The sequence below is a fragment of the Crocodylus porosus genome, unplaced genomic scaffold, assembly GCF_001723895.1.
Source record: "Crocodylus porosus isolate Cpor-Errol unplaced genomic scaffold, CroPor_comp1, whole genome shotgun sequence".
In the NCBI taxonomy this organism is placed as follows: domain Eukaryota; kingdom Metazoa; phylum Chordata; order Crocodylia; family Crocodylidae; genus Crocodylus; species Crocodylus porosus.
This window is the reverse complement of record NW_017728943.1, coordinates 26179443-26192191: the sequence shown is the minus strand read 5'-3', so window position 1 is coordinate 26192191 and position 12749 is coordinate 26179443. Positions and strand designations below refer to the sequence as shown.

General features: G+C 38.0%; 1 protein-coding gene across 3 annotated transcripts in view; it reads left to right on the top strand.

The window, feature by feature from the left end:
* The window catches only part of MAP4K3 (mitogen-activated protein kinase kinase kinase kinase 3), a 142923-nt gene that overhangs the window by 89929 nt on the left and 40245 nt on the right, over positions 1–12749 (top strand). For all 3 annotated transcript variants that reach the window (XM_019549060.1, XM_019549059.1, XM_019549058.1), the window contains 4 exons: positions 4040–4082; positions 6203–6365; positions 7673–7785; positions 11053–11094. In XM_019549060.1, the coding sequence (XP_019404605.1) occupies positions 4040–4082; positions 6203–6365; positions 7673–7785; positions 11053–11094 (361 nt within the window). The remainder of the gene's footprint in view (positions 1–4039; positions 4083–6202; positions 6366–7672; positions 7786–11052; positions 11095–12749) is intronic.

Below are 12749 nucleotides of genomic sequence, written 5' to 3'. Positions count from 1 at the left end.
AATTTTCAACACACTTTATCCCTTGGTCTTTATTAGTGAAACACAGGATTTATCAGGCAGTTGTTTTAAAACCATATGATCAGTTGCACAGTGCTTCAACAAACAAAAAAAACCTGCATCACCTCCAAAGAGAAAAGTAGGGTAAAATCTCATAAACCCAAAGATGACCAAGATTAGAACTTCCTTCACTCAAAATTGTAAAGCTATTGATGCTGATTAGTTTAGGTCAGGCCACCTATACATGGGAATTCGTCACTGTCCCTCAAAGATCCATACCATTAATTAATTCCATGATGAGTGCTCTCAGGGAAAACATTATAGATATCTTTATTGTTGTGTTCTGTGCTGCCAGATCATCTTGGTGCGTCTTTCCCTTTTATTCTTAGGATATTTTTATTCTAACTAATGTTCAGCAATAGTGTACTTATTTACTTTTACTTATAATTTTTTTCTCCTGTTTACAGTCAACACAGTCTATTTAGTTAACAACACAGGGTTTTAAACCTCTTGGCTGCTGCTGTCTTGAAGCTCTTTGCACCGACCACTTTGTTCAGTACCTTGGAGTCCTTTCTCCTAGTTCTTGTTCCATCAGAATTTCCCAACAGAGTTGTCTTGATTAGGCACCTCTGTGGCTAATTTTTTCTTCTGTGGTTTGTGTCTCTATTTCAGAATACACAAAAAAGAGCTCAGTATAACATGAAGTGACTCTGTGCAAATGTCTTCCTTCAGTCAGATCATTTTAGTTGTCTTGAAGCTTTTTGCAATGACTCTAGTGCAGCCAAGCAGAGACCTAGAGCTGGTATTGTAGAGTTCTTTCAGGGCTCTAGGAGCACTGAATATGCCAATAACCAAAGTCCATATCACATACCTTAAATTCTGACAGTCTTTACTAACCTTACTCTTCATATCTTAGGCATAATCTGAGCCAGTTAGCCTCTCTCCAGCTGAGGTCAACAACCTGTTTTTATCCCCCATTCTTGACAAGGTGTCTGCCTGACACGCAGGAGAAAATATGAAGGAAAATACTCGAGTGCGACTTAGACCTCCATCCTTTTCAGAAGTCTAAACTGAGACCTGATTTAGAGAGGAGATAGTTGCTGCCCTTATTAAAGTTGAAACAAGCCTTGTAGGATAAGCTAGGTTTTGTGCTTGCTTTTTGTAGCAATCTACAGGCACAAAGGAGACAGTTGCCAGAGTCATATCTATTGTGGCATTTCTCCCCTTTCCATCGCTTGTAAGACCTTTGTTAAGCTGTTGCTGAGAAGGCTCCAGGTTATTGCAGACAGTGTACTCCCTGAATCCCAGTGTGGTTTTTGTTTATCACATAGCACTACCAACATGATATTTACCCTGTGCCAATTACAGGAGGAAGCTGCAGAACAGCAAATACCCCTGTATGTTGACTTTAGTAAGGCATTCAGCTCTGTTGGGCAATCTGTTCTTTGGTGCCCTCTTGCAAAATTCAGCTGCCCAGACAAACTAATTAACCTCATATGCTGCTTCCATGACAACATACAGGCCTGTGTATCGGTCAGTGCCTGACAACATGATTTGATGGCGGACTTCTAAACCTCCACCAATTCAAGGCCAAAAGCAAATCCCAACAAAGTGAAGTAAAGGTTCTAGTGTATGCTGATAATTCAGCATTTGTTGCCCTTTTTTAGAATGACCTGCAACATTTACTGAATTCCTTTGCGCATGCTATATCCCTTTTTGGCCTCTGTATTAGTGTAAAGAAAACCTATCGCCTCCATCACCACCAGAAATAAAATTGAATGGCAGCCAATTTAACAACATCTAGTCCTTTTGCTACCTAGGTAGCACAGTTGTCAGTGACCCCAGTTCAAAAAGAACTTTCAGCACACATAGTCAGCTGCCTCAACTTTCAGTTGCCTACAAAAAAAAGCTGTGACCAAGGCAAGGCATCAAAGTGTCTACAAAATGCCAAGTTTACAGGGCTGTTGTGCTCCCTTGTCTTCTATACTCATTAGAGACCTGCCCCCTTTATTGTTACCATATCAAAAAACTTAACTGCTTGCACCAATACCACTTATGCAACGTATAATGGGTATTAAATGGTCTGACAAAATCACCAACAATGAAGAACTATGACTGGCAGCCATGCCAAGTGTGGAAGCTATGCTAGCACAGAGGCAAATGACCTGGGTCGGCCATGACATATGTATGGACAACAATTGACTGCCTAAGAGAGTTGTGTATAGTGAATTTGAAAAAGGCAGTAAGAAGGTTGGCCATCCCAAACTCCACCACGAGGACTGCATTCAGCAGCACATACAGTCTGCTGGGCTGAACTCAATGTCCTGGGAGGATATGGCCCATGATAGGTGAGCCTGACTTTCTGATATGAAGGAAGCAGAATGAGCAACAGAACGTCGTCACGCCAACTTGACCAACAGTAGGAGGGAACATAGACACCAACATGCCCTGGCACATCTCCTCAGCCCTACACGTGGAACTTCATTTCTAGTATCAGTAGTAGTCATACTCAAATATGAGTGACAGTCATTCAACATGTGCTTCCCTTCTAGCTTCTCTAGTCCAAAACCATAATCTTATACTGAGACAAACTTTTCTGACAAGTCTGGGACAAACTAGACAAGGTATTGAGAAGATTTGTATGTTCCAAAAAACACAGATATCTCACTTAGATATTTTCCTAATGCTTCTCTGAAGCAATGTAATTCAAAAGCAGGCAAGTCATAGTGCACAAATTTAAGACAGCAGGGATGTCAAATATGCAGCCTATGAAGCTGCTCCATTCAGCCCATCTGGTTACCACACAGTCTGGGAGCCCAGTGCCCTAAGCCAAATCCAGCCTGTGAGGAGTCCTATAGTCCGGATCTGGTCTGGGGCATGGGATGAGTTTGACATGCCCAGTTTCCACTAAATATTTTGCATTTCTCAAAAGATGAGGAAAATACCATTGTTCTCAACGTACTGAAGTTTGTAAAAAGATTAAAATAGAGGCTGAACACTACCATGCAGGAATTCAGGACCAAACAGTAGAACCTTTAAAATGCAGAAGTGGAGGAGAAAACCCTTAAAATGTTTTGGAGTTTTTTCACTCATGCTGATGTGTTGTACTCCAGGACCAGATTGGTAAGCATGTGCCATATGAGAAGTTGTGTCCCCATGTGGAGTTCTGTGAAGGGGAAGAACATAAAGTTACTCAACCCAAAAGCAAACAGTAGATTTAACTCCACTTTGCAAACAGATTTATTATCACATATAACATTTTTTTTTGAAGAAGCCAGTGGTTAGGTCCATCAAGAAATGGTATTTTCCAGTGTCAACAAAATTCCATATTATAAATATTCTTTAGCAAAACCCACCAGTATCCTAAACTCCCCACTTAACTATAAGCACACTTCCTTTTCTCTCAGTACAGTGAATGCCAGACTCACCCTGCATCTTGTCTGCATCTCTTGGCTAAAAATCACTCCCCTATTCTGCACAAGTCTACATATCCTTGTGGATAGATGAGCACAGATGAGCTTTTCAAAAAGTTACCCATAACTTCATGGGAAGACTTCAGAGGGACCACTTGGGTTTTTTTCTGGCTGATGTCTTGGGCTGGGGTCAGCAGCATTTTCCATAAAGAGAGCTGAAGTGCTCTGGTCAGGAAAGTGGGCATTATGGCGCAGCTGCCTCTGCCATGTCTCATTGCCACTTATGCCACAGGAGGCTGTGACAACTCACAGAGAGAGGTCCCCTCTTCCAGAGCCCCAGGTGGCTGACTGCAACACAGTGCAAGGAAGGTCCCCCATTGCCAGATGCCACTAGATCTGGCACATGGGCTGTAGGTTGCCACCCCTGGGACTACAGGGCTCAGGGGTGGGGAAGCACCAGTTAGAAAATATTCAAATGGTTTAAGTGTTTGAAAATAACATGATGTTTAATCTCTTAGTGTTTAAAAATGTAAAATAAACTCTACATAAACTTTCTCAAACCTCACAAGTTGAGTTTTCCAGAGATGCATATCTGGATAACTTCTGAGCATTCTGTGTTCTTTTTACAGCTCTACTATGAAAGCCAAAGTGCCACCACCTTTACCACCAAAGGTAAGTGGGATTTTTCATTGAACTGGGGAAGAGGGGAATTGCAGTAAATGGAGGAGGGCGGGGAGTCTATAAATGACATAGGTGCCTGCTTTTCACTGACGTGAGACTTTGGTGCTTTTTGAGATTGTGATTCATCCAGTTTTGTTCCAGCATATTAAGTTACATTTTTAGTTTTGGAGCATGAATAAAATGAAAAATTGATGGAATTCATCACATTAGATATGGTGTTTATGATTATGTTTACATCATTAATCTGAGGAGAGGCATAACATTTGGTATTTCAGGGGTTTAGTATTACAGAAATAGGAGTTCCTATGAGAGTCACCACATTAGAAGTCTCTGTGCTAACTTCACAGGCAACAATGGGGTCCTTTAAATGTTGAAGTTAGGTCTCAGATTCTTCCTCTTGAAGAGACTGAATTGATTGCACATTTTAGATGACACTATTTAAAAAATGTCCAAAAAAATCTCTACTTGTATTCTCTAGCATGTGGAAACTCACTAGTCATTAAACACTGGGTTAATCATGCCTTGTTGATGTACAGGTAAACCTATAGGAATTTTATATCTGAGGATTCAAACCTAATCTTTTAAAACTATGCTAGGTGTTGTCTTGATTAGTCTCTTGGCACCTCAGATCCTCAGTTAGAAGCAGTAGCCTCTGCTTGTGATCTGTCCATACATTAGCTTCAGGTTTGTTCCTTTTCTCCCCAAAATGAACTGCCGAAAATGTTACAGTCTTCCAGTTTCATGTATGGGTTTCAGGTGCCTTGTGACTTGGTAAAACCTGGTCTTGCTAGTGTGGCTGCCTCCATATGCTCTGATCTAGAAGTAAGAGTGATGTAGCCGTGACGGTCCAATATTGTGAGAGGAGTAAGATTTGTGAGGTATGGGAGTATCTTTTATTGAACCAACTTATATAGTTGGGAGAGAAAGGACACAAGGTTTGGGGCCTTAAGTACTCTTCATCAATCTGAGGAAAAAGGCAGTCACTGTCCAAGCTGAATGACAAGTCAGTTGCTTTTGTTTAAATTGATTTTAACCTCCTAGTTCTGGAGTCATGAACAGGAATCTTGTAGAGGGTGAAAGCTGAGTTTAAGTCACAGTTCAATACTTTGTCATGTAGTGGAAGGTCAAATGCAGGAAGTTCTTGTCATCTGAGTGTAAGGGCTGTGAGCAATTGAGTTTTCATTTTAGCTCCAGCTCTAGTTCATGGTAATTTGGAAGACCAACTTCTCTTTTATGTATGTTTGCCTTTTTATAAAATAGTATCTGTTTAGGTGTTTGTATTATGCTGAAAACTGTTTCCTGAGCATGTGGCATGGTACAGATTAACTAGTATCTGAGTGAATTTTGAAAAGTACAGAGCACTTTTGTGTAAAAACATTATTTGTTGTTAGAATCCAAACGGGAACCCAAAGTGACATTTTTGGTTCTTTATCACAAAGAACAAAAACAAGGAGATTGGCTATTGAGCAAGAAAATGTATTTGTACTTATTTTGGAGAAAGGAACAAAAGAAAGATGTTCATGGGGTAGAAGAATTAAGGTGTAAACCCTATTCCCATCTTCCAGAATAAGAGGAAGGCAGCAAAGGGTAAAGGCACAGGCTGGATTAATAGTGGAAAATTATTGACTTATCTTGGCTCCTGTCATAGAACATTAACAACTAAAGTGTTACCAGGTATGATGGGAGAGAAGAGGGGTATGAGCAACTGGACTACTAGGGAATTAATCATCTTTTCCTGTATCTAGTTCACAATGCCTCTGTGCAGTAGAAGTGTCTTTGTCTGGGTTGGTGCTTTCAAAAAAGATCAGTTTCACATGGTTGGCTGGGAGGGAGGTTGCAGACAGTATTTTCATTTAAACATTTGTGATTTGATTGTGCACTGGACATAGTGAAGTTTCATCAGGCAAGTCATGATTTCAGTATACTGCTTTGGATTTTCTGTTGATCAAATATCTGCTTTATGCATTTTCTGTATAGTAAAAATATGTAACAGAATATGTAATTGTCTTTATCAGTTTACTCAGGAAAATAGTAAGATGTAGTATTACAGTATGCAACACTTAGCTTAACTGTCCCAATAATGTAGTCAATATTCTTATATATATTTTCAGCCTAAATCCATCTACATACCACATGAAACTCATTCCTCTGAAGAAGATAGTCAAGGAACAATCAAGAGATGCCCTGTCTCAGAAAGTCCAGGAAAGTCAGCATCACAGGTTCCTCCTAGACCACCCCCTCCACGGCTACCTCCCCAGAAACCTTATGCTTTAGGTAATAAGACTAATGGGGATTTCAGAAATAATGTAATATTTATTTTTACTCCCTTAAAATGAATGTCGTTTTGAAACACTGTACTACTGTGAGCAGGTGATAAAAATAGTGTGTGAAAACCAGCTTCATGAAGATAATGCTCTGCAACTTCATTAAGCCAAATTCAACTCCCATAGAAGTCTCTGAAAGAATTTCTGCTGATTTTCAGTGGAGAGAGGAGTGACTGCTTAAGCAGTACACTCAAAATGGAAAGTACTGGACTTGTAACAGTGGAGAATCATTATTTTTCATACATAGTTCTTAAGTTCTTCCCTAGTCTATAAGCTACCATTGGGATGCATGGATATTTCTAAGAACAGAGACTTTAATTGAGAGAGGAGAGACTTTAGGGTTCACACTTAAACAAAATGGACTGGATTCAAGAGCTGTATAAAAGGTATTTCCCTCCTGTTTATAATATAGCCTCTTAACACCTGATTCTATTAACACTATCAGTTTGCCTTGTACTAAGTGTGTTCAGGGTCAAATTTGGTAAGTCACTGTTCCCTCTGTGCTGTTGTTATTTCTTCATTTAGCATACTCTCATGTCATCTATTTAAACATTTTCCCAAAAAAATACCAAAAACGTATACAATGAGTTCTTAATTTTGAAATTAAGATGATTATATGTCATTTCCATGAACACAGAGGAAAGAGCTAAGTTATTGAAGTCCTGTCTGCTTGCTTGCAGCTCTCCTTAACCGTTATTGCATTCCTTTATCTTCCAGTAAACCCATTTTTCCCCATCTTTATGATAAATTAGCATGCAACTTTTATGCTTACCCTATGTACTGATTATAAATTTGTGTGTTCTCATGGTCAATGTGGAGTTGGTGGAAAGCATAGAGAGAGTCTGAATTCAGAAATGTATATATAATGAGTAAGTTGGGCAAGGTTTGAGGAATAAGTTTGGGAGCTATGATTATTTTGTTATTAAAAGTAGGGGGGAAATTGCTTTCCCAAACGCACAGGATTAAAGGAAGATGTAGCCATGATCAAATTCTATCAGAGAATGAGCCTTTACAACTCGCTTACTATATACACGCTTAGTTTTATTATTAATTATTTAGGAACTGAGAGGGCAGAAGTGTGTACAACACTTCACTGTCATACTGAACCAAGTTCTTTGCTGGGTACAACACCACTGAAGATAGTAGAGCCCATGTTAGCAAGGGAGTTGGCCCTTTTAATTTTCTATATGTGGATTACTACCTTTTAACTTGAAAGTAAGTGAAAACAGCTTTGTAATCTAAATGTTTCTTGCAAAGGTAATGGAGTGAATTCTGCACAGTTAAATGGTGACAGAGAGGCATCCCCACGTCAACAGCAGAATGAAAATAGAGACAGTAATTTTTTAAGGAAAGAAAAGAAGGAAATACTGGTAGGTAATTATTTGAAAGCTATTCTTATTCATTTCTTTAATGGACAAATGGTAAAGTAAACAAACTCCTGTTGATTTGTATGTAACCTTAGTGGTTTTTATCTGTGTTCTGGTTTTGTTGGATGAATTTTTTTTTACTCTGAGTATTATATTTTGAATAGACTTTTAACTCCTGCTACCATCTGATCCATAAGTATAATCAATATTATCTGCTTTTAAATTATACTAAGCTCTGTAACTTAATACAAGTAATTAAATGTTTACATTCAACACTTGTGTCAGACTAGAGATGCATCCTGTGGTTGTTGAATATAGTGCAGTACATCTTTAATTTGTACAAAAGGTGAGAAGATGGTATGGTAGATTGGTGAATGTTACCAACCAGTAGGTAGGTAAATAAATACATTAGAAAACTAAGGACCAAAATACAAAGCTTTCATTTTCATTTACTTTAATAAAATACTTTGTTCGTAATATATTAACATGCAATGTATAAAATAATAACTTAGGAATTTAACATTTCACTGCAGTATGGTCTCTGTATCTTTGATCATAGATGAGGAAATACTATCAGTTTTTTTGCATGGATAATAATTTGTGATTAAGTAGGGTTCTGTTGTACTTTGTGAAAGACTCCCTGTTGGAAACTGACTGTAGTACAACACGGAAAGTGTGACTTTTACATATATTCAGAAACTTTGTTACTGTCTGCCTACCAGTTTGACAGGAGTTTAACTGACTGATTTAACAGACATCTAGGACTCTATTAATTATACCACCAATATTAATAGGAAATATCTGAATACTTTCTCTTTCTAGTTTTAAGGAAGCTATTGACAGTCACCACATACAGTTAAGATTCTACTTAGGTATAGCTTTTTAAACTGCCCTGGCATCTCACTTCTGATTTGCTTTTCATTTTACAGCTGATGAAACTGCTTGACCATGGGGAGTTATCTTTAATAAGAATAAAATTGAGATACTTTGTGGCAAATAAAATGGGTCTTCTGGAGAAAAGACTAAAACCAAGCTGTCACTGTAGAAATTAAAGTGATACCATTTGATACATTGATGTTCAGAATTACTCAAAATAAAAGAACTGGCATGGTAAAGCTCTGATAGGGCGAGCTAGCTCTCTTGAGGCTTTTCATTATTGTTGAAGATTAAAGTCCTAAACTCCAAACTTGAATTTAATTTGAATGGCTCCATTTATTCTAGTCCATTTTTTTAACTGGGAGGTTTACAGCAATTAATGAATTACCTGCATTCTCAGAACTACATTGAAAAACCTTCAATTACGAAGTACAGAAATGAGGTCCAGAAACACAGTACCACAATGTCTTTAGCTGTTTGTAAATATAGGGTTCAAATAGAAATAGTGTGTATATATATGTAGTTCTTATATAAATGCATTGCTCCACCCTGCTTACTTGGCATCTTTTCTAGCACTGGCAGCTGTATTACAATAGATTGTAGCTAAGGAGGGATCCAAACCACGGTAGCAGCAGCAACTATGTAACCTTGCAGAAGGGGATTTGTTGGTGTTTTCTTCTTTAGTGAGGCCATCTACGAAAAGAGAAAAGATATTAGCAACACAAAAAAAGCTAGCATAAGTCTGGGTTGGAAAGACATAAGAGAGCAGCCGTAAGAGAGTTGGTATTGGAGGTAAGAGAAAAGAAAATGGTAGATGAACCTAACCAGAGTGAGTTTCTTTCCTGTTTAACTTCATTGTGGTTTCGATAGTGTTTTTGTAATAGCCAGTTTCATTATTTCTTCTGGTCTAAATCCAAGACTGTAAATTCTTATCCCATTACCTGGATTAGCTTTTATAAACTCTGTGCCTCTCAATAGGTTAACTGTTTCGTTTTTGTCTGTCTTAGCACCTTGCTTCTCTCAGTAGTGCCACCTCCTTTTTCCTTCCCCCTTCACTACCCTTTGCATTATAATCACTGCTTTTTATTTGGCAGCTTTGCTTTCTGCAGTCCCTTCACAGCATCTGATGAAGTAAGCCCTCTGCCTAGGAAATTTTATGCTGTACATCTCTGATTTTGGTGGTGCCTAGGTGCCGCACTGTTTCCTCCTCTCTAAGCCATTTAAGTCACCATTTTCAGAAGTAACTTGTGAATGTGGGTTTTTCAAATTTCTGGATCTAAAAGTTAGAGACTGAAAGGCAAATCTTCAGGAGGGCTTGATGTCCCACTCTCATGAAAATTCAGTGGGAGCTATGCATGGTCAGTGCCTCTGAAAGCTATGTTTTTAGGGTAGACCCTGAACTAGGCCCTGAAAGCTGCAGCTTCTTTTAAAAGATGTTGCCCTTTTTTACTTTCTGGGATGTGTTAGGGATTCTTCAGGGTGTGAGGGAAAGTGTCTCTGTTTTAAAATGTGGAATGTTATTCTTAAAACACTGCATATTAATTGGGGTATCTTGAGTAGGTGTCATTCCTAAACTGTTTTGACTAATCTTTTAGAATTAAGTAGATTTTAAGTTGAACTGTCATTCAGATGTTGTAGTTGAAACAGCAGGATTTTCAGTTTCAAAATCTAGGGGGACTTAATAGTTGAAAGGAATTCCCACTGAAACAAGTATTATTGATATCTCTGAAATCCTTGTGATACAAAATAAATTCATACAGTGCTAAAACACATTTAATAATTTCATTTAATGATTTAATTGCTTGGTATGTTTGTGCTAACTCCAATATGCAGGTGGTTCATTTAAGCTTTGTGATGTTGGATGATGACATTCTAATGTTCTTTCAAGCCTCTTAATTAGAGAATATTATGTAGTCAACTATGCAGACATTCAGCATGGAACTATCGATATTAAAGAATGATAACACGTTAATTGTTAATTTCACGATAGATAATGATGTGATAGTGATTCATTTGTCAGGGTGAGTTGGCTGGACAGGGATAGCTTGCAAGTCTGCATACTAAATTACATGGATATTGTGGTTTTTTTGTAGTTACTTATGCACCTTATTTAACAAGCCTACTGTAGGACTTGCAAATGTACAGTATGTTTGTGTTTATTGTCTTAACAATTTGCATGCAGTTTTTAACATTGATTCCAATGAGCAAGTCCTGGCTTGTAATTTTCTTCCAATATAATCATACTCTCAATTGCTAAGCTATTTATCCTAGTTATGCAACTATAGTATAAAGATTTTTTAAATGTTTAATTTGTGTTCTAATTACATCTTTAGTGAAATATGTTTGTAAGTCTGTGGATAAAAAGCATAATTTAAATTCACTATTTCTTTCTAGAAACCAATTAGTAATGGTCTTCCTCCCACACCTAAAGTGCATGTAAGTATTAGAGCTATTCTTACGAATTTTGATTACAGTGTTGGTGTTTCTTCTGTTAAATCAGAAAATATTGAGACTTTTTAAACATTCTTTGAAGTTTAATTATTTTAAAATGTTTTATTGAACAATTTATTGGTGTATATAGGACTAGTAGATATTTATAAAAACTAAATGATTACAAGCTAGTATCTTTTTTTATTTATGCTTTAAAATTTGTATTTCAAAGCTCAGCTCTTAGTTTTTAAGATGTTTTTAAAGTGATTTTTTCATAAAGTTAAAATAACCTTCCTCAGATTCGTGGCCATAAATGGAATAAGTTTATCAGGTCTGAATGGATTTCTTTGTTCATCAGTTAAAGATTTAATAGTCTTTTTTTCTCAAGTAATTCTACCAGTTGACTCATAGGATCATAGCACTCATAGGAAAATAGAGCTGAAAGGGACCTCACAAATATCATCTAGCCCAGCATGTCTCAACCCAAAAGTGGGTCACAAGAATATATTACAGGGTCATGAACAAAGTTTAAAAATGGATTATCCTTTAAAGAAGAAAAATGTAGAAACTGGATTTCCCCTTGCAGGCTGACAGAGTTCCAGCCTGCAAAGGGGCTGCTTGGGGCTTCGGGGGTGGGGGGCTGAGACCTGGGAGTAATCCTTGAATCCAGTCCAGTAGCAGAAGCTAAACTATGGCATGCCTTTTATAAAGCATTCAGTCTTGATATAGAGAATTCAGGTGATAGCCCCAATTATGTTGGTTCTTAATAGCAATTCTAAGAATGAACTGGAAAGTGAAACACAAGTTCTGTCAGATAGCGTTTCACTTTTCTTTTGCCTTAGGGATGGTTTGTCCTACTTCGTTTCTGCATAATGGTCTAGAACAGCAGCAACGTTTTGCAGTGCCAGGTTGGAATCTTCCAGCTCGCATCCTTGGTAATCTGGTACTAGGACCCACATGTCACCACTTCTCTTTGCTGCCTGGCTGCAGCATGGCATGGGAGAGTTCCCTGCCGCCAAGCTGTGGTGTGACGTGCAAAGCTAAGCCTCACCTCCAGAGGCTGAATGCAGCCTATGGGTCATAGGTTTCTAACCTCTTGTCTAGAATATTGAAGTTAATGGGTTTGGAAATTTGGAAAAGGAAACTTGTAAATGATACAGTGGTGTGCATCCAGTTCCCTTCCTCATTCTTCCTAAGCGATCTCTCCTGCAAAAAAGTTCATGAGTGCACTTCAAACATGTTTGCAGCTACAGAAATAAGACTGCAGGCAGAACAACATAGATACAGATGGTACTTAAAATGCCAGAAAAGCAAGATAACACACATTCTTTACTTCTGTTTCTAAATACTAAATTTCCTTCTTAAGTAATCTAGCATAGCTTCAGAGTTCTTGACTTTTGCACTAATGTACTGTCTCTCACTTCAGGCACATCAATAAAAGCAACTTAAATTTGTGTTGGAAAGCTAATCATTTCCACTACAGAACTGTTCCTATTTGGTTAGCTTTAATGCTTGGAAATGAAAACTGCCTTCCACTGACAGGAGTTACCTATTGGCAGGGATTTTTCCTACCTTATGTCTGTTTATTTGAAGCAGATGCTTGTTTTTGCTAAGGTCTCCCAGTTTCTTACGTTGGTTACTTCAGCCTGCTCACAGCTTGG